The 26,941-nt window shown below is 32.9% G+C and overlaps 1 protein-coding gene across 2 annotated transcripts in view; it reads left to right on the forward strand.

Annotated features, from left to right (window-relative positions):
- Positions 1-26,941, forward strand: part of UNC13C (unc-13 homolog C) — a 668,923-nt gene that overhangs the window by 277,074 nt on the left and 364,908 nt on the right. For both annotated transcript variants that reach the window (XM_031955232.1, XM_031955234.1), the window contains 2 exons: positions 9,585-9,812; positions 13,983-14,124. In XM_031955232.1, the coding sequence (XP_031811092.1) occupies positions 9,585-9,812; positions 13,983-14,124 (370 nt within the window). The remainder of the gene's footprint in view (positions 1-9,584; positions 9,813-13,982; positions 14,125-26,941) is intronic.

A 26,941-nucleotide genomic window follows, 5' to 3' on the forward strand; every position in this document is an offset into this window, starting at 1 on the left:
GAGAAAGCAGGGGAAGTCCCCAAAATATTAAGTGGTATGGAAAAATTTAAATAGGAGGCATAGGCAAAAATAACCCAAGATGGACCAGCACAGGTGAATTGTAACTCATTAGCAAGAGTAATGTCCACATCAGGGAAATCTAAAAACATTAGAACATTAGAGCAACCAATATTTTTGACTTTTTTGTTGGGGAATCCTTATCAGAAAAATGGTTTTGAATGTATCACATACATAGAATTATCAAAGAAACCAATTATATCAAAATGCTTTTAAAAGTTCATGGACTCCAGATTAAAAACTCATGATTTTCAGAAATGTGATAAGTTCTTGAGATAGATTTATTACTTTGGCTAACCATATTGAAAATACCTTTGAAATTTTGTACTTCTTTATGTTTAAATTATTTTCCAAATAGCTTAAAGTTATTGACATGTTATGATACAGTAATAAAATGGTTTAACAGCAATATAGTTGGTGATTGGAAAGGAAAGATGTTTTTTGTTCTGTTTTTTTTTTCTCTGAAGTGAGATGTTTGTTAATATTAAATTTGTTTGGTCTGGTTTCTTAAAGGGTCACTAACTAGCCAAGTATTTTCTTTTGCATTTAACAGGATCAAATAGTGCCATATATCACTCAGGATCATAATGTCTATTTTATGCCTATTTTAAATATATAGTCACCCTTGTGATAAAACTGGAGCCTTCTATTGTTTTCAAGAAAACATGTGGGGGCTTTTTGGCTTTGATTTTGAGAGGAGGAGGTGGAAGGAGAGCATGACTTTGGGAGTGAGGGAGTTGCAGTTCTGTTCCTTGGAAGAATTTGAAGACAAGTTAAAGGCGGAGTAGATGAGATCATTTGTATGTGAGGCAATTAAAGGAAAGGGGAGAAAACACCAAGTATTCACCCACCTACAGCCTTTCACAAGAAATGAAAAAAAAAAAAAAAAAGCAAAAAGAGGCTTGAAAACATTGTGCCCTAAATAGGAAAAAAAATATCATGTGAATGATATGATGATCTGAGATTCACCATATATGTAGGGCATTGTTGCTTTCTATCATCTGGCAAACTGAAATGTAAATAAGTCTCCAAAACAAGGTTCCCCTGCAGTTCCTTTAGATGTTTAAATTTTCACATTTTCAATTATTAACTTAATGTAGATTTATTCAGTACCTACTATGTTCCAGGAGATATTTTTAAAAGTTTTAGGAGAGTTGGAATAATTGTAAGGATAAAGGCTTTAAAATTATTTTTCAATTAGAGCATGTCTACACTTTCCTCCTGCTGCACTGTCCTCCTTCCCCTTCCTGTAAATGCTTTTCTAAAAGTGTTTTTTTAAAATACATCTCTTCTTAATCATTCTAAATATCAGTCTGATTTCAGGCTCTTGTGCTCTCATTTTTAATATTTGCTGCATATGGGCCAAGTTCTGCTTTCTAGTCATGTATATGACCTCTTATTCTTGAAAGGTACAACTCTGAAGCTAAGAGCCAGATTTATAATAATTTCAAATAGTATTGTTTTAGAAAAACAGCATAGGGTAATGAATAGGGAACTGGCCTAGAAGTCAAGAAACCTTGGATTCAAATTCTATTTTTGACCATTATGTATGTGAGGTCCTTTCTATGTATAAATATCCATTAGAGAAATGGGTCTATAATTTTCTTTCTCTGTTTTGGCCTTTGCTGACTTAGGTATCAGCACCATGTCTCTTTCACAAAAAAGAATTTGGTAGGACTCCTTCCCTATTTTTTCAAATAGCTTATATGGTACTGTAATTAATTATTCTTTAAACATTTGGTAGAATTTTTTTGTAAATCCATTTGGCCCTGAAGATTTTTTTCTTAGGAAGTTCATTAATGGTTTGTTAAATTTCTTTTTCTAAAATGGGATTATTTAAGTAATTTATTTCTTTCCTCATCTATTAATTTGGGCAATCTATATTTTTGTAAGTATTCATCCCTTTCACTTAGATTATGAGATTTATTGGCATACAGTTGGGCAAAATAGCTCCCAATTATTGCTTTAATTTCTTCTTCATTGGTTTTTCTGGCTTTTTTATATTTAGGTGACCAAGAAGCTATGTCAATGGTCCAAGTCTTTGAATCCATTAATTAATTAAATAACTAGGATGGTTTAATGGAAAGTCTTAGCCTAACATAATGTAAAATGGAGCTCTTATACATGTTCCTTATAGCTCAAAGATTTACCCTTATTTAAGGAAAATGTTTAAAATTTCACAAAACTCTTTACTAGAAATGATTATTCATTTAACTTTCTCCCCTCTATATAAACATCTTAATATATTTAGATACACAATTGTAGTCTAACTGTGATTTATCAGTGGTCTTTCATGATTCCCTTTCATGACTAAAACAAAGAAAATAAATGATTGATTCCTTCCGGCTTTCTACTGAACTTCATAAAATACCTCCCCTCATATTCTACTTATGGCATTTTTAGGATATAATTATCTTCAGGAACTGGAATCCTAATGCAGTAATGAAATCGGTAAGCTGTGTATTTCTACTGGATAAGATCTTAATTGTGTATATTTAAAATTGTGATTTCTTAAACTTTCATGTATATTTATAATTCACAGAATCAATTTGTATGCATTGATTTTCTGCATTGTTGCTTTTTCTTTCCTAATAACAGGTCTTCAGTAAAATCCCACAGCCTTCTTTTTATCCAAGTCCAATAATAAAAGCCTCAAAAGTCTTCATTCTCTTCAATCCATTCTTTCAGTTTGTATCAGTTATACATAAGAATGTATATAACAAAAGATCATCCTTTGAGCTGTCACCCACAAATATTCCAATTCCATGATGAACTGTGAAAATTGTCTTACCTGAACCCAATCTCCTTTCATTTTATCTCTCCATATGCTTCACTTCTCCTATGACCTCCAGTTTCTCCATTTTTTATTATTCTTCCAGGCCATCATCTGAGCTGTGATTTCACTGACTTGCCTTCCCAGTTTTTATCCTGTGATTAACTAGCTTAATATTGCACTGTCCTTCATTCTCAAATTCCTTGCCTTCTCTGTGGAAATAATTTTTTTTTGTTAAGTCATTGCTAGTACAAATTTATGCTGTCATATTCCAACTATGACTTCACTGGAGGAAGGAAATCCCCTTTCTTATCCAAAACTATTTTCAGCCTACTCTTTACATAGTCTAAATCTTTGCTATTGTCCTCAAGGCTCCATCACCATCCCCTTATCAACCTTTCAATTGAAACTTAGCCTCTTGTTCTCAAAGAGAATCAATGACAACAGGAAGATGATGTCTTGATTGGCAAATTTACTGGAAAAAACAAATGCAGTTTTCTGAGCATCCCCTCCACTTTACATTACAAAATCTCTTGAGAACATTTTCCATTCATATTTCTTTACTCCAGTCTCTGCTGAAGAGATGCCCTTTTTCTTTATCACTTATTTGTATATTCTTATATGTATACAAGTGGTAAATGCTGATTTGCTGGATACAATGTAGGCTTTCATTTTGCATTTGTAGCCCCACAGAGTATCATAATACCTGAAAACTATAAGATGCTTACTGATTAATTCTTTTTTTTTAAAACAACAGCTTTTTATTTTCAAAATACATGCAAAGATTGTTTTCAATATTAACCCTTGCAAAACAACCCCTTTCTTAGATAGCAAGTAATCTATGCTAAACATGTGTAATTCTTCTATAGACATTTCCACACTTATGTTGCACAAGAAATATTAGATCAAAGAAAAAAGAAAGAAAAGCAAGCAAATAACAACAAAAAGATGAAAATACTATGTTGTAATCCTCAATCAGCTCTCATAGTCCTCTTTCTGTATGCAGATGGATTTCTTCATCACAAGTGTATAGAAATTGGCCTGAATCACCATTGTTGAAAAGAATCATATCCATCAGAGTTGATTATCATATAATCTTGCTGTGGCTCTGTACAATGTTCTCTTGGTTCTTCTCACTTCATTTAACATTAGTTCATACAAGACTCTCCTGTTCTCTCTCCTTTCTGAAATAATCCTGCGGATCATTTATAGAACAGTAATATTCCATAACATTCATATTCCATAACTTATTCAGCCAGCCATTTTCCATCTGATGGGCATCCACTCAGTTTCCAGTTCCTTGCCACTACATAAAAGGCTGCTACAAACATTTTTGCACATGTGGGTCCTTTTCCTTTTTTTATGATTTCTTTGGGATACAGTCTCAGTGTAGATACTGCAGGATCAAAGGGTATACACAGTTTGATAGCTCTTTGGGCATAGCTCCAAATTACTGATTAAATCAGTTCACAACTCCACCAACAATGTGTTAATATCCCAGTTTTCCCACATTCCCTCTAACATCCTGAGAGGGATGTAGTGACACCGTTTGTATTTCTTTGATCACACCGTTTGTATTTCTTTGATCAGTAATGATTTTTTTTTCACATAACTATAGATGGTTTTAATTTCTTCATCTGAAAATTATCAGTTCACCATTATCAAATCCCTTAACCATTTATCAAATGAAGAATGGATTGTATTCTTATAAATTTGATTCAGTTCTCTTTACATTTTAGAGATGAGGCCTTTATCAGAACCCTTGGATATAAAATTTTTTCCCCAGATTTTTTGCTTTCCTTATAATTTTGGCTTCATTGGTTTTGTCTGTACAAAAGCTTTTAAATTTAATATAGTCAAAATTTTACATTTTGTATTTTGTAATGTTCTCTAGTTCTTCTTTAACCATAAATTCTTTTCTTCTCCAAATCCGAGAGAGTATTCCTTGTCCTCCTAACTTGTTTATAGTATCACTTTTTACGTCTAAATCATGAACTCATTTCAACATAGGGTGTTAAGTTTTGGTCAATGCCTAGTTTCTGCTTTATTGTTTTCTAATTTTCCCAGAAATTTTTGTCAAATACTGAGTTTTTAATCCCAGAAGCTGGAATATTTGGGTTTATCAAACACTAGCACACTATAGTTACTGGTTATCATGTCTTCTGAACCTAACCTATTTCACTAATGGACTACTCTATTTCTTAGCCAGTACTAAATGGTTTTGATAATTGCTGTTCTGTTCTAAAATATAGTGTCAGGTCTGGTACAGCTAGGCAACTTTCATTTGCAATGCTGATTAATTCTTAAATGTTTAAGTGCTTACTACATGCCAGACACCATGTCAAATTCGGAAAATATAACCAAAAACAAAGACAGTCCCTTCTCTGAAAAAGTTTATATTTTTAAAAAGAAGATAACATATACAAAGAAACTAAAAAGTAGGTGGGGATGGAGAAGTTTACTTACATCTGAGCACAGTAGAGAAAAAAGCCAAGTGTTAGGAGTGGAGCCTAAAGAGAATTTAAGTAGTAGACATAGCTAATTTAGGCACTTTCCTTAAAAAGCAAATTCTGAGAGGAGTTGACGAGAGCAAGTGGTCACAGACATGAAGTGATTCTCCAGGTTGAGAAAACAAAAGAAGAGGGGTAAACTTCTAAGTGAGAAGATTGTTGTTATATGGTAAAAGTAAGTCAGAAGGGTCAAGAGCAGGTAACAGAGAAATGAATGAGTAAACATGACTGGTGTGGGAACTTTTCTTAGAAGAGAAATTCTGAAAGGATCACATCAATCAAAAAAAGGATTTGTAGGAATGGAATGCTCTTCTAGTGTGAGAAGAGTAAAATTTCTGGAAGAAAAGGCTCCTACGGGAATGGGAGAAAACCTAATTGTCTCATTAGAGTTCTGTGGTTCAGGTCCCCATTTGGTGGGGAGGGAGAACACCTTCAGAGATTGCACATATCTTGGCATCTCAGCTGCATCATCAGCACACTTTTCCTCAAAAAAAATGAAGACAAAAATTAAGGTTGTGTTTGATGATTTTGGGTAACTGAAATAAACTTTAATCATCCAAAAATTTAAAAAAAATCATAAGCAGAAAGTCTGAAAACATTTAAAGCTTAAGTTTTGTTGTTTAAATTATAAAAATTGATGAGGGTTTAGTTTCTACAAAGTTATGAAACAAATCAGAAAAATGAAATTGAAATCTAAGAAATAGAAGCTATTGGGGAACAAGGAAAACAAAAACTAATGGAGGGGGAAATGTAATCAAAGGTAGAGACTTAAAAAGTTGAAGAGAAGATGTAATTAAGGATTTATACTCAAATGAGAGCAAGTAATGATGTAATTAGGGGTGAAGACTTGCATAGAGCAATTAGACTCTGCACATAAACTGTAATCTTTGGAAGTATTCAGCCAATAAAGAGTCAGGGAAAGGACTGAACAAATCCAAATAAGGTGACCACCAAAGGAAAATGGAATGATGTGATCTAGGATGAGATTCACACTCATCTAGGGAGATTAGGTACTCTGGATAGTTTATAATCTATGTAGGACTCAGTCAATAGGGAAACAGGGAGGGACTTACATTTCAGGATAGGAAACAGATAATGCAAGTGATTCTACTTGTCATCAGTCTGACTGAGTCCTAGTTTCATCCACTAGCTTCATGTCACTTGATTTATGTTTGTAAAGTCCTTCAAAGTGAATTGTAGAACTTTTTTTTTTTGTTTACAATCTTTGAAAGTATCACGTTTAGGTCTTTGAGTATATATTCTCCTTAACTCCCAACTTCCATCATAGTATCCATTGCTTGAAAATTCTTGCAAACTATGATGGTGGTAATGGTGGTGGTGAGTCACTTCAGTTATGTAGACTCTCCATAATCCCATTTGGTGTTAGATCCTAGAGTAGTTTGCCATTTCTTTATCCGGTTCATTTTTACAGATTAGGAAACTGAGGCCAGCAGGATTAAGTGATTTGCCCAGGGTCACATAGCTAGTAAGTATATGAGACTAGATTTGAATTTAGGAAGATGAGTCTTCATAATTCCAAGATATATGTATCTGTCTATTGCACAATCACGCTGTCCCCTTTTCTTTTTTCTTTAATAGAACTTGGGAGACACAGAATTTCCCTAAACACTTCTTTATCACCACCTCCCCAAATTAGCATGGTGTCTCATTTTCACTTTTTATTACAATTATTTATTTCTTTAGATTATCTTTTGATCTTTTCATTATTATTGTCTGAGTCATTTGTTCTCATTTCCATTATGATAGTTTTTAATTCATTTATTGTTTGTAAAAGATATATTTAAATGAATACCACTTTTCATTTATGAATTCTTCATGTTCTAATATTTTAGGCCATTTTGTGTTGTACCATACTAAAAAAACAGCATAATATTAATTTCTTATTTGGTAACCATCAAATAGATTTAATATCTATTTTTGAATATTTTATTCAGATCCTTAGCTTCTTTCCCAATTATCTTTTATAATATTTGTCTAAATCTGAAAAACCCATTAATATCTTCCACAAATATTGTCTTACTGTCTTGAGTTTCCTGTAATTTAATTAGTTTTAACTTTAAGTACTTTTTGCCATTTAATGTATGTGTGTCTATTTCTATCTATATGTGTGTGTATATACACATTTATGTGTACATATATCTAGCATGTGTATATACATATTTATACATGAATATATCTATACCAACATGAACTATATGTAGATAAATATAGTATTTGTTCATTAAATATGATTTAACTTCTTTGTCTATTTCTTTTAACTATGCTTCTACATTCTTTTATTTTTCTGAAATAGATTGTTATGCTTGCTTTACTGAACTTTGGAAGTTTGATTATGAGGTGTATTGTATGTGGTTTTTCCCTCTGGTTTGGATTAACAGATTTTAGACCATATATGTAGATTTCTGATTCCAGTAATTTTGGATATTTTTCTTTTATGCTTCTTGAGTCCAAAATACTGAGAAAATTGTTGTAATTTTTTTGCATTATATTCTTCTAGGAATTAGTTAAATTTTAAATTATTTTCTCTTCTTCTATCCTCATTCCTTAGTCAAGTTATTTTAATGGTACATACATACATACAAACAACATAGCTTGTTATTGTTGTTGTTTCAATCTGATGAGGTTCTTTTACCTTAAAATGTTTGTTCTTTTACTACATTTAGTGAATTTCTCATTGTTTTGGAAATAGAACTAGATTTGACCAGAATCTTTCACTTTACCACTTTCCTAAAGATCATTAACTATGTAATTACAGCAATTTAAAACCAGTTTAAGATGATTATACCATATAAATGTATGCATTATATTGTTAACTTGCTACAAATATGCTTAATATTTTAGTATGCACAAGTTGTGATTGTGCATCTGTTGTGCACATCAAAAATGTGGGCATTTAGCTTGCTCTTTCAAATTAGTTTCAACAGGATGCTTCAATTTTAAACTTTCTTTTGCTTTTTAAATATCAGTGTAAAATATCAAAAGGTTAAGTGTTTAGGTCAAGATAAATAACAGGTAATCATTTCTTCATATAATTACAATATTCATCATTTTTGAACAGTTCTAATCATTTAGTAATTTTATTTTTTTTTAATTTACAAACTATAGGAGATAAATACTGTATCTATCAAAAATGAAAATTTTAAATTGTATTATTTTAGGAGATAAAATTGAATTATTTTAAGAGATCAAAAAATAAATCTGTATTTGACTTTTTAATGCTATCCTCATTGTTAGTGTGTAGTTAGTATGTCCAGCAAACATAAAGACGTAATTGGGAAATAGTTATAACTGAGTGAACTTGTTCTTTTTTTCTCTTCATGATTTCCTGCTAGTAGGAGAAATGGAGATGTGCAGATGAATGACTGCATCTTTATTGTCTTTGATTGTGTTGGCTATAGCAGCATCATAATTTTATGTAGTCATTATGTGACTAGATGCAGGCATTGTGGTGGTAGAAAAATACATATGGCTTCAAGGCAGGTAGGTTATGCAGTGGATAATGCTGAATAAATTCCAGTTCAGTGCCAGAGACTTACTAGCTTATGTGACCTGGGTAAGTTATTTAGCTTCTGGTTGCCTCAATTGCAAAATGGGAATAATAACTTTACCAGTCTCACAGGTTGTTGTGAGGAACAAAGGAGATATATACATAATAGATACTATATAGATTCTTATCCCCTTTCTTCCCTCTAATATATCAAAGACAGATGACCAATGGAAGTAAAGAAAATGTTATGAAATAAACATTGAGGAGCTTATAACATCTTTCAAATGCTATCATTGACATTGTAATAATATTCTTTATGCCTTTTCATAATAGGATGATATTATTTATCCATCTATGTTTATTTCAACCATCAATCCAACCCCCCAAAAATTTGTTGAGTGTTTTCTATGTGCCAGGCCCTCTACTAAAAGGGATAAAATTAATAAAGAGACAGAGAAAAGAAAGAGAGAGAGAGACAGACAGACAGACGAGACAGAGACAGAGAGGCAGAGACACAGAGAGAGACCCTCCCCTCAAGCAATTTATAGAACCAGATATAATATAATATAATATACACAAAGAACCAGAAAGTATGGCTATGGGACTCCTGGAGGTACCTTATTCAAAGGTATTATATTTGATGGAGTTGAAGCCAGGCAAAGCAACAGATGCAAAATAGATGTGCAACAATTAAAAAAAAATAAGTATACTGATAATGCTTAATGGTTTATCTTAGGAGCTGCAGAGAAGAGTTCTAAGCATGGTGCTGAAGATAAGACTCAAACAATAATTACAGCCATGAAAGAACGGATGAAGATAAGAGAGAGAAATAGACCAGAAGTGTTTGAAGTAATTCAGGAAATGTTCCAAGTTTCCAAAGAAGACTTTGTACAATATACAAAGGCTGCCAAACAAAGTGTATTGGATGGGACATCTAAATGGTCAGCAAAAATAACCATTACAGGTGAGAAGATCAAATAAAATAGATCTCATTTTGAATTTCAATTTGGGAAGGCTGGAGTTAAATCACGTTTCAAAAACTCAATAGATGTGTGACAACTTCTGTCAGACTCAATTTTTCTCATCTGTAAAACAGATAATAAAACATTTCTTAGCTTGTGTGATTCAAATAAGATTTTATATATATATATGTATATAATATACTTTGAAAGCTGTATAAAGTTATATAAATATTAGTTTTTATCATTATGGTTATTTCATAATAAGATTTTTATCCAAAACATTGGGAATTACAGCAAAAAACAAATAAATTTTGGTAGGAAAAAGTACAGCAAATAGTTAATAACAATAAAAATGACAATAATAATAAAATCCAGACAAGGGAGAAATTTTGCCACCATGCTATCTCTTAGTCAGAGAATACCTGGAGTATTGTGATTACTTCAGGGTACTGTGTTAGAGAAAGGACATTTACAAGTTCTTCAGTGCACTAGAGGGGCAAGCAATGTGGAGGAGAGAAGGAAGCATACTGGAGAGCTGCTTCAAAGGTAAAATTGACAGGTCTTGGCAACAGATGGGATATGTGGGGTAAGAGATATTGAGGAATGTGACTGAAGTACTTAAAGGATTGGTGTTGTTCTCTATCATAATAGGAAAGGTAGGAGAGGGAGGGTTTTATAGGGAATAATGACTTCTAACATTTTGTGATTCAGAAATGCAAAAGTTTTAAAATTAAATCTAAAATATGCATTGCTATCACACTACATCAAACAGAAGTTTTCTATTTGTCATCAAATTATAACACAAACCACATGTAAAGAAAAGAAAGTCATTCCTTTTAGCCTAAAGATAATTTTTTGTTTCATACTTGAGGCTATTTCCTTTTTTTTTTTTTTTTTAAACAGGAAGAGGAGAGATTAGACTGACTTTGGGAGTTTGCAAATTTCCATTAATATCCCTAACCTTCTTTCAGGGTAGAAAGGCCCAACTTTGTCATATTAATATATTTATTGGTGTTCTAAGGTATGAAATTATGGACTACTAGTGTCTCTAAAGGATTAAACTCAAATGTTTAAATGTCAATTTGGGGCACCAAAATGCCACTTTTGTTGTGTGCCATTGCTAAATTGCGATAATAACTGATGTTTTCAGTGGGTTTCTTTATAAAAAAAAATCACCTGCATTTAGCACCTAAGCATTGAAGTTCAAGATAGTCTATTTTTTTCTTGAGTCTAATATTTAGAATCTTCTCCACTTTCCTATGTCACTAAGAACAACTACTTTTGAATTTTGAAAACTCGACTCAAGGTTCTTGTGTTGACTTTACATAGTGAAAAATAATTTGAAGATTTTGTTCTTACCTGGTCATTTTGATCAGACAGTAGAATCATTTAATTCATAAGTATAGGAGAATTATAAAAGTTAGGACTAGAAAGATCTTAGTGACATTCGGCTCCCTTATTTTACATATAACAAAATTGGCCTAGAGAAATCAAATTACTTGCTGAATGTCACATAGGTAAATATAGAGTGGGAGGTTGAACAGAGATTCTTTAACTGAGTGCATTATCCACCAACAAATACACTTTAATTCACTATATTATCAATAAACATTTAAATGGATCTATGATCTCATCAGTCATTTTCCTTGCAATAAGAGAATGGTTCATTCCTGATCATTTTGTAACCACTCTTGTCCATGTTGTCCCAAAGATTTGTTCAAGGAATCCACTCAGTGTGATGGGGAAGCACTTTTTTGAGTTTTCCTGATAGAAGTTTGCAAATGAAGCATGTATACTGGTCATCTATTTTTGATATCTTTTGTGCTAGTTCTTTACATTTATTTATTTATTTATTGTGAAGGAGCAGCACAGGGTTTTGAATCAGGAAGCATCATTTTCTTTTTAAGTTTAACTCTAGTCTTAGGCATTAGATGTGTGACTTTGGGCAAGCCACTTAACCCTGTTTGCCTCAGTTTTCTTATTTATAAAATGAGCTGCAGAAGGAAATGACAAACTGCTATCTTTGCCAAAATAACCCCAAATGGGGACACATAGAATTAGGCACAACTGAAAAACAATTCAACATTTGTTATGTATTATAACTTGCTAATATCTACTACTCATTTTAAAATTATCTTCTGGGGCAAAAAATGAGAACAGCCTGTGTGGTACAAAGGAAAGATTCAGGCCTTTAATTTTTCTGGAATTTTAATCAGTGTCCTTACTAGAGTACCTTAGAATACTGATTAGTGAAGTGTATTCCCTCCCTCTTAACAGAAAGCTGGCATTTTCTAGATCTAGAATGAAGCATACAATTTCAGATATAAATAATGTCTTGATTTTGGGGAGGGGGCCTGGAGTCAGGAAAATTCATCTTCCTGAGTTCAAATCTGCCCTCAGACACTTACTAGCTATGTGATCCTGAACAAATTACAATCCTAATTGGCTCACTTTCCTCATGTGTAAAATGAACTCTAAAAGGAAATAGCAAACCACCCCAGTATCTCAGATGGGCTCATGAAGAATTGGACATGACTAAACATGATTGAAAACATTGTTTTGTTTAACTGTACTTAAGACAATTTTTGGGCGGTGTTGTAGAGTGGTCACTGAGAAATGACAGCATTGGTAATATTTTTGAAAAAGAAAAAGAATATCTATATCTATCTATATTTTAAATTTCAGACCCTCTTTTTTACATTAGTAAAAGAAAAGAAAAGGAAAAGGTGGAAGAAAAAAAGGGTCAGGACTTCATGGCCTCTATCCTGGGTTAAATCCATCATTTTGTAAATATGGCACAGCTTGAATACATCTTCAGATGCAATGACCAAAAATAGTGACATAATCCTAAATAATATTTCATTCATTACCATTTGTTTTCCAAAGATTATATTATGTACATTAATTAAACTCCATTTTGAAATATTAAAAAAAAAACTATGTACAGATCAGGCACTGGAGATATAAATATTAAATTTTATAGCTTATTATTAAGTGAACGCGACTTGCATAGATAACTTAGAATTCAAGATATTATCTGAAAAGTTTGGGAGATAGATGAAAACTAAATGTAAGATCCAAGTATCAAAATATCATTACTGATATAAATTGGGAGCAGGGGAAAATGTGATATCATTGAAAGTTTCATGGAAGAAAAGCAATTTGAATTAATCTTTAAAGGTAGATAGTAATTTAATAGTTAAAGAGGAGGAGAGAGAGCTTAGAAGTCATAGAATTTAAATTTGAATGGGACTTTAGAGATGACCTAGTATAATTCTTTCATTCTATAGGGGAAGAAAATGAGGCCTTAGATCTTAAAGTGATTTGCATTAAGTCATTGAAATGATAAGTAGCAGAAATAGGATTTCAATCTAATTCTATCTTAAATCCAATGTTCTTTCCAGTACTTGACTGTGGACATAGAGAATAGCATGAGCTAATTTTGGAAGAAGAAAAGCATAAGATGTGTGTAGGAGACACACATGACATCACATAACTCTACCATATAATACATGCAAGGGAATATGAGATAAATATGGATACTACTGATGACATTAGGTTTTGTAGGACTGGCAAAGGAGTTTGAATTTGGGTTATGGAGACTGGGTATCAGTGAATAGTTGAGGAGTGATATGATTAGATCTATACTTGAACAAGATCATTTTGAGAAGTGTGGAAAGGAAAAACTGGAATGGAAAGAAAGCGTAAAAGACCAATTAGGAGTTTGTGATAATAGCATATTCAGGAGGTCATAAAAGCTTGTACTATGATGGTGAAAGTGAGAAAGGGAGGATTTGGATATGAGAAGTAAGGGATAGAGAACAGTCAAAAACATTGTTTTTCCAACACAGGAGACTAAGTAAATAATGGGGACATTGATTAAAAAATAGTAAAACCAAAAAGAGAAATGTGTTTATGGAACTTGTTGAGTTTGAAGAACCAGTGGGACATCCTTTGGACTGAGGTAACAATACTGTGTTCCAGGGTAAGCAGCATTACGCAGAAATAAAACAAATGAGTACAATGGGGTAACTAAGTCTAATTAAATACTTACTTTACCAGCCTCCCTGTATTTACACTTCTCTCTTCTGCCAACCTTTGGGAAAATGTGGGTTGTCATATTTACATGAATTTCTTAACAGTAAAAATCATTCATTTTGGTTTTATTTCAGTGGTTTCTGCCCAAGGCTTACAGGCTAAGGACAAAACAGGATCAAGTGATCCATATGTTACAGTTCAAGTTGGAAAGAACAAGAGAAGAACTAAAACTATTTTTGGAAACTTAAATCCAGTCTGGGATGAAAAATTTTATTTGTGAGTATACAGTATGCAACAAAGTGATTTTTGAGGGAATAAATAAGGCAAATACATGAGACCAACAAATTTCATTTTTTTCTTTAGAAAGTACTCTATAAATTAGTAATAAGAACTGATTTTGTTATTCTCCTGGTATAAAATTGTTAGTCATGATAAGCAAAATTTGGATAACCCTTCAAAATATGTAAGTCAACTAGAGTAAAATAAAATAGTTGAACAAACTGATATGTAATCAGCCTTAAAAAACAACTTACTAAAATATATTATTTCCTCCTTTTCTCACAATCATGGCATTAGATTCACAAAATATTGACAAATATTGAATTCTCCATCATGAAACCACAAATTTATTACATTGGTTGTTTTGCATATTTGTGAACTGTCCATATTTCTAAATCTAGTCTTCAGTATAGTGTAAAGTTCGGACTAACTCCCTAGAGGCCTCAGAATCAGCCGGAGTCAGGATAAGCAAAAGTTCTTGGTCTTTAGGAGGAGAAGTAAAGGAGTTAAACAAACTGCCACAAGCTTGCCACCAACCTCTCTTCTCCTCCTCCTGCTGCAAAGTGAAGTTCTCTGGCCTCTCTCACCCCACCCCTTAATCCTTAACTACAATTATCTGTATACACCAAACATCAAGCCAACTCGGAACAGTGAGAAGGGCCATTTTTCCAAACATATGCCAATAGAATCATTGTCCAATAGGTAATTAGCTTTAAGTGCTCAGTTGTCTGATTCAAGCACACTCTTTAAGAGTTTCAGCCCTTTCCAATATAGCCTCTCAGAGCTTCTAGGATAAAATGTTTTTCTTCAGCCCTTAGCTAAGATCCCTTACCTTTTTGTGGCATGTTGCACTGTTATGCTACAGTATCTAATAGTTATCTGAGACTCAGAAAGTTCTGGTATCACCTAGTGCAAGTACCTCCCCTTCTTCCTTCCAGGAAGATGCCAGAGTCATTCTGATCCAGAAATGGGAGCTACATCAGTATATTCATCAGGGTTCATCATCCAAGACTTCTACAACTAAAGGAAATTAAAAAAAAAAAATCTCCCAAATGTTTCTAAGAGTGAATGTTTAATAATTTGATAAAATTTGCAGATATTAAAGACTTCTAATTTTGACAATGGTTTGAATTTAAAAAGTGATTTATATCAATTTTTTAGTACTCCAGTCCTTATATTGCTTTACCCCATGACAAACTTTTTTTTCTTCTTCATAGAAATGATTAGTTTTTTTTTTTTTTTTTAACCTCTGAGTCACAGTTTTTCACACTTCAAGAAATATATGACCCAATTCCTGGAGTGCTCTGAATGATTTTACTTGCTTTATTAAGTTTAATTGGGCTTTTTTTTTTTTTTGCAATAGTTTGTCAGTTTTTGATGTTTTCACTTTGTGTTTTGATATGACTGATCCTATTTCATTTTGGGCTCTAATGTTCCTTGAAATTCTTGGCTTCCTTCCCCCAATATCCTCTGCAATATGTCCGACAGCAACTGATATTGCTTTTTAAAAGCTACAATCTTTGCACTCATCTTTGAACCATTATCCGTTCTTAAAAACCACAGAATTAGAGACAGCTTAAAAAATAGCAGTAGAATATGTTTATGGGAAACAATCTTGGGCTCTACTGACAGAGAAGTACAGAAAGGTGAGAAAATCAAATAAATTGGATTTATCTGGTAAAAGTGAAAATTTGTGATTCAGTTTAAATCATAAGAGGAATTCACTGTTTTCCTTCCTCTTCTGTTCCCTTCCCTCTGTCTTTTTATTCTTTATTTTTCTTTCTCCCCCTCACTCTCCTTCACTAACTTTTTCTTGCTTTCCTTCTCTCTCTCCCATTTTAGAAGTATGTTATTATATGCCCTTTACCTAAAAGTAGTGGATGGAGAAGTATTTGTGCCTAAAGAGTCTTAAGAATAAAAAGTACCTTAGGGAGCATATACTTTACATTAGCCTGAATCACGTCTGCACCACACTCTGAGAAGAGACTGTTTAGCTGCTCTATAACCTATTAAATTTATAGCAGCCTTTTTTAAGGGAATTCTTTCTTAAATTTAACTCATACTGTAATGTTCCTATAGACAATAATAATTTTTCTCAAGAGTTTTTTACTCTGTTGCTTCATTCAACAGAATATAAAATAAATATCAGTAACATATTAGGGAGAGCAAAAAAAGGGAAATTTTCATCATAAATTTAAGACTCTCCAAAAATTGTTACTCCCTTTTCTAGCCTCATTGCATATAGCTCATAACCTTCATATAAGCTAAAATGACCTGTTTTCTATCTCCTGCATATATCTAACTTTTTCCTTCTTGTGCCAATGTGTTCTACCCCAACTATTCATCCCCATAAATTACTCTTAACTATTCATTAAGCTTAAGTTATTGTTAGCTACCATTATAGTTATTTCAACTATACTTTTGCTTTCATAGATGCTTCATGTATTTTTCTGTTTCCTTTCCTTGGGCATCTATTTATTTAATATTTTCCAGGTACATTTAAAACATTTTTTTATATTTATTTTTAAAACTTTGAGTTCTAGATATGCTGTCTTATCCCCACCCCCAAACCCCATTAGGAAACCACATGAAGTTATGCCAAATATCTTCATAAAAGTCATGTTGCGAAAAAAAAAATATAGATCTTCCCTCCTAATAAAAAATCTCTCAAAAATAAAGTTAAAAGAGAGAGACAGAAAGACACAGAGACAGACAGACAGAGACAGAGAGACAGAGACAAAGAGAAAGACAAAAAGTGTTCAGATAAAATCAGTTTCTTCTTTGGGTATGGAAAGAATATTTTTATCATAAGTCTTTCAGAATGGTCGTAGATCATTATACTGCTGAGAGTAGCAAAGTCATTTATAGCTGCTCATCCCAAAACATTGCTATTACTTTGTATATAGCACATTTCATTTTGCTTGAGTTCATGAACAACTTTTCAGGTTTTATTCTGAGAGCATCCTGCTTGTCATTATATTCCATGACAATCACATACCAAACTTTATTCAGCCATTCCTCAATTGATGGGCACCTCTCAGTTTCCAATGTTTTGCTCTAAGAAATCTGCTACAAATATTATTGTATATATAGATTCTTTTTCTTTAAAAAAAAATCTCTTTTGTTATTCATGCCTAGCACTGTTATTGTTAGGTCAAAAGATATGCATGAATTTATAACCCTTTGACATAGATTATATCTTTTGATCATTTACCATTTGAGGCATAGCTCTTATTTTTTAAATATAAATTTGACTCAATTCCCTCTATGTTTGAAAAATAACACCTCATCAGAGAAACTTGCTTCAAAATCCTTTTTATAATTACTATTACTAACAGTATTTCCCTCCATTTATTCTATTCTTTCTCCTTTTACCCTCTCTGTCCTGCAAAGACTTTTGCTATTGCCCACTCCCTCCCTTAAAATGCCCTCTCTTTTATGATTCTTCCCTTTCAACCATTGTATTCCCCTCCTATTATTCAGCAGGATAAAATAGATTTCTATATCCATATTAAGTATATATATATGTTATTTCCTCTGTGAGCCAATTCTGACAAGAGTAAGGTTCATTCATTCCCCTTCTTCTTCCCCATTTCCCCTTCACTGAAAAAGCTTTTTCTTGCCTCTTTTATGGCAGAAAATTTATACCATTCCACTTGTCCCTTTCTCTTTCTCCCAGTACATTCTTCCCTCACCTTTTCATTTCATCATTTTAAGTTATTATCTCTTTACATTCAACTCAACACTTGTGCCCTCTGTCTATATATACTCCTTCAAACTGCCATAATAATGAGAAAGTTCTAATGAGTTACAAGTATCATCTTCCCAAGAAGGAATGTAAACCAGATAAACCTAATTAAGTCTTTGTGCTATCACTTTCTTGATTACCTTTTTATGCTTCTCCCGAGTCCTGTATTTGAAAATCAAAATTTCCATTTGGTCTTTTCATCAGAAATGCTTGAAAATCCTCTATTTCCTTGAATATCTACATTTTTCTCCTGAATGATTATACTGTTTTGCTGGGTAGGTGATTCTTGATTGCAATCTTAGCTCCACTGCTCTTTGGAATATCATATTCCCAAACTCTCTGGTTCTTTAATGTAGAAGCTGCTAAATCTTGTGGTTCAATCCTGACTGTGGTTCCACTATACTTGAATTATTTCTTTCTGTATCCTTGCAATATTTTTTCTTTGATTTGGGAGTTCCAGAATTTGGCTATAACATTCCCGGAAGCTTTCATTTTGGGGTCTCTTCAAGAGGGATTGATAAATTCTTTCAATTTCTGTTTTAACCTCTGGTTCTAGAATATCAAGGCAGTTTTCCTTGATAATTTCTTGAAAGATGATGTCCAGGCTCTTTTATTTGTTCATGACTTTAAAGTAGAACAATAATTTTAAAATTATCTCTCCTGGATCTATTTTCCAGGCCAGTTGTTTTTCCAGTGAGACATTTCATATTTTTCTATGTTTTTTTTCTTTTTTCTTTCTTTCTTCTTCTTCTTTTTTTTTTTTTTTTTTTGGCTTTGCTTTATTGTATCTTGATTTCTCATAAAGTCATTAGTTTCTATTTGCTGAATTCTGTTTTTTTTTTTTTTTTAAGAATATATTTTCTTCTATGAGCTCTTATATCTACTTTCCCATTTGGCCAATTTTGTTTTTTAATACATTCTTCTTCTCATTAGCTGTTTGCATTTCCTTTTACATTCTCTCAATTCTTTTCCGATTTTTTCCTTATCTCTTTTACTTAATTTTCATAATTCTTTTTGAGTTCTCCCATAGCTGAGAGCAATTCTTATTTATCTTGGAGGCTTTGGATATAGGATCTTTGTCTTTGTTATCTTCTGTATATGCATTTTGATCTTTCTTGTCACCACGGTAACTTTCTAAGGTCAGAACCTTTTTTGTTGACTGCTCATTTTTCTATTTTATTACTTGACTTTTTAGTTTTTGTTAAAGTAGGGCTCAGTTTCCAATGTGGAGGGTGCACATGCCATTGCTTCAGGGATTTTGTGAAGCTGTATTCAATGATCCTTCTGGAGACCTGACCACAAGCATTCCTTTCTCCCCTGGAATTGCCCCACTCTAAGACTTTTTATGCGGACCTTCCAGATCCTTTTTGGTGACTCTGTACTAAGAGGTCTTGAAGTCACCAGTATTGTCTCTGATTCAGAGGTCCTGCTTTGCCGACTCTAGATGCAGGGCTGAGCCAGGGACTATACTGCCCCAGAACTGTACACTGGACTCCCACACTCTGTTGTCATAAACCTTTTCTACTGATTTTCTAAGTTGTTTTTTGGCTGGAAAATGTTCTATTCTATCTGTTTGGATGTTCTGATGCTTTAAAATTTGTTTAGAGTTATTATTTAAAAGAATTTGGAGCAGTTTGGGGGAGAGGTTGAAAGAGTTCCTGTCTTTACTCCATCATCTTGGCTCCATTCCCTAAACATATTTTTCTTTCATGATTCTCTATTGTGTATTTGGCCATAATGTTTTTTCTATACATTTCTGATATTTTGTTTGTTTCTCTTGTTAACTTCTATTGGGTTGTGAGTAGTTTTAGAGTAGGTATTGTCTCCTGGTGGCTTTTTTTTTCTTTAACTTAAATATCAAGTAAATATTGTCGACTCTTGGCTGTATTAACAGTTCTTTGTGACTCGCAGAACTTTGCCTGTATTCCATATGATGATAAGTACTAAACACCCAGGGGAAAAATGGCACTTCATTCTCTAATGCCTCGAAGCTTCCTTTTGGAAATATGAACCTAGATAGAAGTAGTATAGTCTAAAATAGACTCCGTTTGCATATATAGAGGCATAATGAACATTTGTCTTATTTTTGTCTTATTGAGATAAAATTTAGCATATATGGTATTCTGTGGAAATCTAATATGAATGATCTTCCAGCCTGTTTATTCTAACTCCTACAGTTAAGACTGAATCCAGCTTCACCAAGTGGAATTAGGCTATATAAGAGCTACAATTAGACAGAATGAGGGTATTTTTTTCTGATGCCTGATATCTGGGAGAATGGTTTCTTTCTCCAGTTTTCCTGCCAAGCTCCCTCTTATTTCATATGCTTCCTCTAGGCTATAGAACATAGCTCTGAACTAAGCTAGGTATGGAAAAGGCACAGGTGAAGCAATATTGGAATTTACTAGATTAATTCTCTGTTGATTTGAAAGACTATTATATCACTCCTTTGAATTAAATAGGAAATAAAAATAAATAAGTTGCCAAAGCATCAGAGTTAGTAAATAAAAGAGTTTCTACTTAGTGCAAAATCTTGGTTTCAATCCTTAATCCCACCTCCATATTCCAGATGTATTTCACTGAAATAAAAATTTAAAATATGAATAAATTATATTTGCACATCTTAGTCCATATGGATAACACTCTATTTAGTTTTATTTTTAATAAAGCATTCCAAGTTATATTGATATTATACCCATTTTTTGCACATTTCAGTGGCATTCTTTATATTTATGCTTCCTTTATATATGTGTGTGTTTCCTGAAGCAGCAGGAATTCCACTTTAAATCAATGGTACCCTGTCAGCCATGTAGAATCCAGAAGATAAAATAGAGATGCCAGAAAAAAATCTCTTGTTTAAAATATTAATGTTTTAGTTGGTTTTCCTTATGCAAATCATCTAGAGAGTTATTAAAATCATACATTTATTTTTTAAGTTTTATTTTCATTTTATATTTTTACTGTGATCAATGTCTCTGAGATATAAGAATAGTTTGAGAGAGACTTATTTCACTGATTCCTCTAGCAATATGATATGGTTGGAGAGAATACATGGAGAATAGTGAAGTTAAATCCAGAAAACCTGATTTCAAGATCACACCCCTAACTCTTATCACTGTGGGCAAAAACTCATCTAGTCACCCTGTGCATTTAACTGTTTAGGATTTATTGTTAAGTCAGAGTCAATCTGAAGTTGACACAGTGAGTTCTTAATGTCAGGATTTCAGCTCTAAATTAAAGTCACATATCCTTTGCATGTTTGCATCTTTGTCTGCCTAGAATAATTCCAAGAGATTCCATTAATGTCTGCTAACTCATTTAATTTTTGTTATATCTTTTTGTGAATTCTAGGACTTTGTCATGATCACAAAAATTTAAATTAGTTTCAGAACTGATCTTTTAACTGCAAATGTTCATTATGCTTATAAAATGATATAGAATATTATGTTTCCCTCTCATTCTAAGCCGATTCTTCTTTAACCAGAGAAAATTAAATCATGTTGAGTTATTTATATATATATATATATATATATATATATATATTTCATGTATTTCAAACATATTTATTTCTGGCAACAATGCAAAAGCATTGCTTTTTTTATCTTTGATCACAGTACAGAATTGAAAAGTACAACGTGTCATGACTAATTATGTTTTGTTTTTCATATTTAGTTAGTACTGAAATCAGATAATCTGGGTATAAATTGCTTTTTCTTAAAGAAAAAAGGGAATTCATTGTTTGCTTATGTGTTCCAGGGAGACTTATCTTGGTGTTCAAGTAAGTCCTAAAACAACCACTAATCTTGAAGTCCTGTCCTAGGTTATTAGGTGTGTTCTTGGGCTTCCAGGTTGCCATAAGCAAGACAAAATTGACCTCTCCTCACCTCTTATCTACTATCATCCATAGAAAATTTTGAATTAAATACAGCAATAATATTTTATCATGTCTGAAATTTCACATGATACAGAGGGACTGCATAAGTGAATTACTATTGAAATACTGTTATGACTGGACCAGAATAAAAGTAAATAAGAATGTTTGTGATAATGTGAAACATGGTCTTTGAAAAGACTGTGACCTTCTTCTGCCTTTGTAACTTTTGCCTTTGAAAAAGCTTTATTTGTATGCATATCAATGTGAATCATAAAACTAATCAGATAGAAGGGTCATTTAAATAGTTTTTGGATTCTACATTTAAAGTTTGAGTTAAAATCTCACCTACTGTAGATGACATACCAATACCCTTTTCATAGATTAGGTAAAATATTTAATGGCATGAGTAAAGAAAAGTGATGTGATTTCTTCATATATTATCTCATGTCCTGGGTTCTCTCTATATATAATTACTAAATCATGGAGGCCAACTCCGATTCTATGGTACATAATTCATTTCCAATCAAATTTAGTTACAATGTAAGAATATATAAATAATCTGTTATATATTCATCAGATTTGCCATCATTCTGGAGAATCCCTTCCAAGTGTTTCAAATGCTTATGAGATGTTCCTTAATTTGCTGCTAAAGATACAAGGAATTATGCATTTGTTTATTTAGACAGAAAAGATCAGCATCTGTGTTGTTCTTTGAAATGGATAATGATAATTTTGTAGTCTTGATAGGATGGGAAATTTTAATCAGTTCAGTTATCACAGCCAGAAAATGAGAGAGTTGGGCAATGGAGCTTGATGGAGCCATGTTGGCTATTCAGAATTCCAAGGACCATCTATAATTTCAATATACAATCTCTATTGTTACTGTAGTCTATTCTCTGTTTTCCTCCCTCGGTCCTTGCAAATATAGAGTCCTATATAGCCTTGTGGGATGGACTCTAGCATAGAAATTGAACCTTGATTTCTATTCTCCTCCAATGCTATTATTTTTGTTTTCTTAATCAAGTCCCTTAATATCTTGGGGGTCTCAATTTCCTTATCTGTAAAAACAACATTTGCCCTGCTTATCTCATAGTGCTTAGAAAAGGAGCTAGGGAGAGAAAACAAGAAAAATTATTTGAATTTGTTTTGTTCAATAAGACCAGAGATAGTATTGTATGAATTTAAAGGGCTATGTTTTATGCTAAATTAGAGAATAATTGTAAATATGAATAATGTTTCTTTGTCTTTTCTAAAAATATCCTGTGAAGAAATAATAAAATATCATGCAAAGGTGTTTTGAACAATATCATGTTTCATCTAAACATAAAGCATTTTTTTTTGTTTTATCCTTGATCCCCATACAGAATTGAAAAGTACATCATGTCATGACTAATTATAACTTTTTTTCAAATTTAGCTAGTATTGAAATTGGATAATCTGGATATAAATTGCTTTTTTTTTTTTAAGAGGAAAGGGAATTCATTGTTTGCTTATGTGTTCCAGGGAGACTCATCTTGGTGCTCAAGTTCAGGAGTTAAAAGGCTTAGATTGTAAGTTTACATTGTCATAGAGCATATTATGAGAGAAGTAAATTCAAGGTGATTTAGAAAAAAGAAGAGTATGCACAATAACAGCTCAGGACTGGGTAGGTAGGAATCAGGGAAGGCTTCAGAGAGAAGCTAGTTAGCATTTCGAGCTATAATCTGAGATTCTGAGAGCTAAGAAGAGAGGGTTCATTTTGGGCATGGAGAGAGGTTTTGCAAATTCACTGAAACTCTAGTGATAAATGCTTGTTATCCATTTGAAGCATGTACCAGTTTTATCTCTATAATAGCTTTGACCTTCTGTGAGTACAGTGTAAATGCGTTGGGCCTGTGGCCTTATATGTAAAGGTGAAATATTCTCCATCCGCATGAGTATGCTGCCAAGGATCAACTTCTTATGGCAGGGGTCCTCAAATTACGGCCTGTGGGCCAGATGTGGCAGCTGAGGATGATTATCCCCCTCACCCAGGGCTATGAAGTTTCTTTATTTAAAGGCCCACAAAACAAAGTTTTTGTTTTTACTATAGTCTGGCCCTCCAACAGTCTGAGGGACAGTGACCTGGCCCCCTATTTAAAAAGTTTGAGGACCCCTGCTTATGGTTTTTATCTCAATCCAATCTATGGGGCAAAAAATGAATTCAGCATATGTTAAACTCCATTGCAGAGTGCTTATCAAAATACTTCACAATGAATTTAAGACTAAGATTAAAATGACAGTGAATAGAAAATCAATGATTTAAACTAGTTAAATCCTAGATTTAGAGAAGGCCAAATATAATACAGAGAGAGATTGATTGACTCAAACTAGGATAAGGTGTGTGGACTTGACAAGCCACTTCTACTCTCAGTATTCCAGATAATCTCTAAGGATATAAATTGCAGAAAAGATCCTGACCTATGGAATTTTTCTCACCTTAGAAGCTCCCTATACTTATAATATGTACAATCTAATCTATCCCTAAACCCTATAATAGGGAGCATGGAACTTTGTGGTAGAGCGAATGGAGCTCTGGGCACAAAGTCAATAAGATCTGAGTTCAAATCCATATCCAGTCACTTAACATACAGATTGTTATCTGTATGAGTCTGGGAAAGTCACTTAATCTATATCTCCCTTAGTTTTCTCAATTGTAAAATGAGGTTAATAACAGCATCTATCTTCCTAGATCACTGGGGATATCAAAGAAAGAAAAATTTTAAAGATTTAGCACCATACTTAGCACATAGCAGATATTTAATAAATGCTTATTCCCTCCTCCCTTTTCCTTTGTCATGAAATATATAAATACCATGTACAAAGTGAAATATTTTTAGTCATCTGAGCCAACTCATAATGATCCCATTAGTATCATCAAGTCATTTGTCATACAGAATTGCACCATGTATGTCAGCAGTGACAACAGATTGTATTAATCACACTTGAGTAGTCTGGAAAGCTTGAAAATGATTATTGAAATAATTTACCATGTGAAGCAAGGATTTCAAGGATTGCCCTTGAATGTAGTAAATAAGATTAATGAGTTACACATGCACCCAAAATATACCTTACGGAATATCAGCCAATTCATTGGTCATTTCTTCCCTGAGAAATAAATGGGGATTAAAAGTTGATCATCTAAGAAGCAATATAGTATAATGGCAAAATAGGAGATCTAGGTTCTAGGCTCACATCTCACCATGTAGACCTATACCAAATTATAGTTATGGTTATAGAACCCTCACAAAAATTGAGGATGAACATTCTTTTTTTTTTTTTTTTTTTTTTTTTTTTTATTTAATAGCCTTTAATTTACAGGATATATATACATGGGTAACTTTACAGCATTAACAATTGCCAAACCTCTTGTTCAATTTTTCACCTCTTCCTACCCCCACCCTCCCTAAATGGCAGGATGACCAGTAGATGTTAAATATATTAAAATATAACTTAGATACACAATAAGTATACATGACCACAACATTATTTTGCTGTACAAAAAGAATCAGACTCTGAATTATTGTACAATTAGCTTGTGAAGGAAATCAAAGATGCAGGTGTGCATAAATATAGGGACTGGGAATTCAATGTAGTGGTTTTTAGTCATCTCCCAGAGTTCTTTTTCTGGGTATAGCTAGTTCAGTTCATTACTGCTCCATTAGAAATGATTTGGTTGATCTCGTTGCTGAGGATGGCCTGATCCATCAGGACTGGTCATCATCTAGTATTGTTGTTGAAGTATATAATGATCTCCTGGTCCTGCTCATTTCACTTAGCATCAGTTCGTGTAAGTCTCTCCAGGCCTTTCTGAAATCAGAGGATGAACATTCTTTATTAGGCCTTCATTAATGCAGTCTCTATTCAATAAAACTATCTGGTGATTCATTCATTTGCCTATTTAACAGCCATTTATCAAGTAGTCTGCTAGGGAAAGGATAGTGCTATGTGTAGAATATGATCATGTGATTTAGAAAAGAAGCTATTCCTGGCTTTGTGCAGCTTACATAGAAAAATGAAAAGACAAACTAAATTATTACAATAAAAATAACAACAGTATTAAACACTGTGGGAACACGAGCAAAAGTAATAGAAGATAAAATATTGTCTATGGAGAAGAGGTGCATGTTTGATTGCAACAGAGATCATGTTAATGGGAATAATATGAAATAAGACCTAAAAATTAGGAAGTAGTGGGCGGCTGGATGGCATAACGCATAGAGAACCCATCCTGAATTCAAATCTGACCTCAGATAGTACTAGCTGTATGACTCTGGCATGTCACTTAACCCTAATTGCCTTGGGGAGAGGGGGAGAGTAGGGAATCACTATGGAAGATTGTAAATTCCCATCTGAAGAGAGTAAAAACATGGCATATTGACTGGCTGATGCTGATAATGAATCTAATTTATCCCTGAATCCTAAGAGGGCCAACATTGATGACAGAAAGACCTGTCAATCCATGTCTCTGACTATGAAAAAGTAAATGATCTTCCCAATTCCCCAAGAAATTATCTAAGGCTTTACAGATTTTCTGTTTCTCTGTCTCTGTCTGTCTGTCTGTCTTTCTCTCTGTCTCTGTCTCTCTCTCTCTGCTTCTCAATCTCTCCCATCCCATCCCCTCACTTCTTCTCTCCTATAATCAATTGGAAGCTATTGAAGATTTTTTTTAAAAGGGAAGGTGAAATTTTTAGATCCAAATCTTAGGAATATCACTCTAAAAGTTATATTAAGGATGTTTGTTATATTGAATAAATTTTCCATTTATACCTCATAAATATATTCTTTACCTCAAAGTAATTTTGGTTATTGTTCAGTTGTTTTCAGTCATGTCCAACACTTCATGACTCCATTTGGGGTTTTCTTGGCAAAGATATTAGAATAGTTTGCCATTTCCTTCTCCAACTCATTTTACAGATGAGGTAACCGAGGCAAACAGAGTTAAGAAATTTGCCCAGCGTCACACAGCTAGTAGGTGTCTGAAGCCTGATTCGAACTTAGAAAAAGGAATATTTTTGACTAGGCCTGGCACACTATTACTATACCACCTAACTGCCCCTAAAATTGTGCTGCCAACAGTTAATTTTATATCCCACCAATCCATGATGTTTATTGTACTTCTAAAAATTTTTCATTTTCTTTTATTCATTCAATATTTTATTTTTCCCAATTAC

Source organism: Sarcophilus harrisii, chromosome 2, assembly GCF_902635505.1.
Source record: "Sarcophilus harrisii chromosome 2, mSarHar1.11, whole genome shotgun sequence".
Lineage (NCBI taxonomy): Eukaryota > Metazoa > Chordata > Mammalia > Dasyuromorphia > Dasyuridae > Sarcophilus > Sarcophilus harrisii.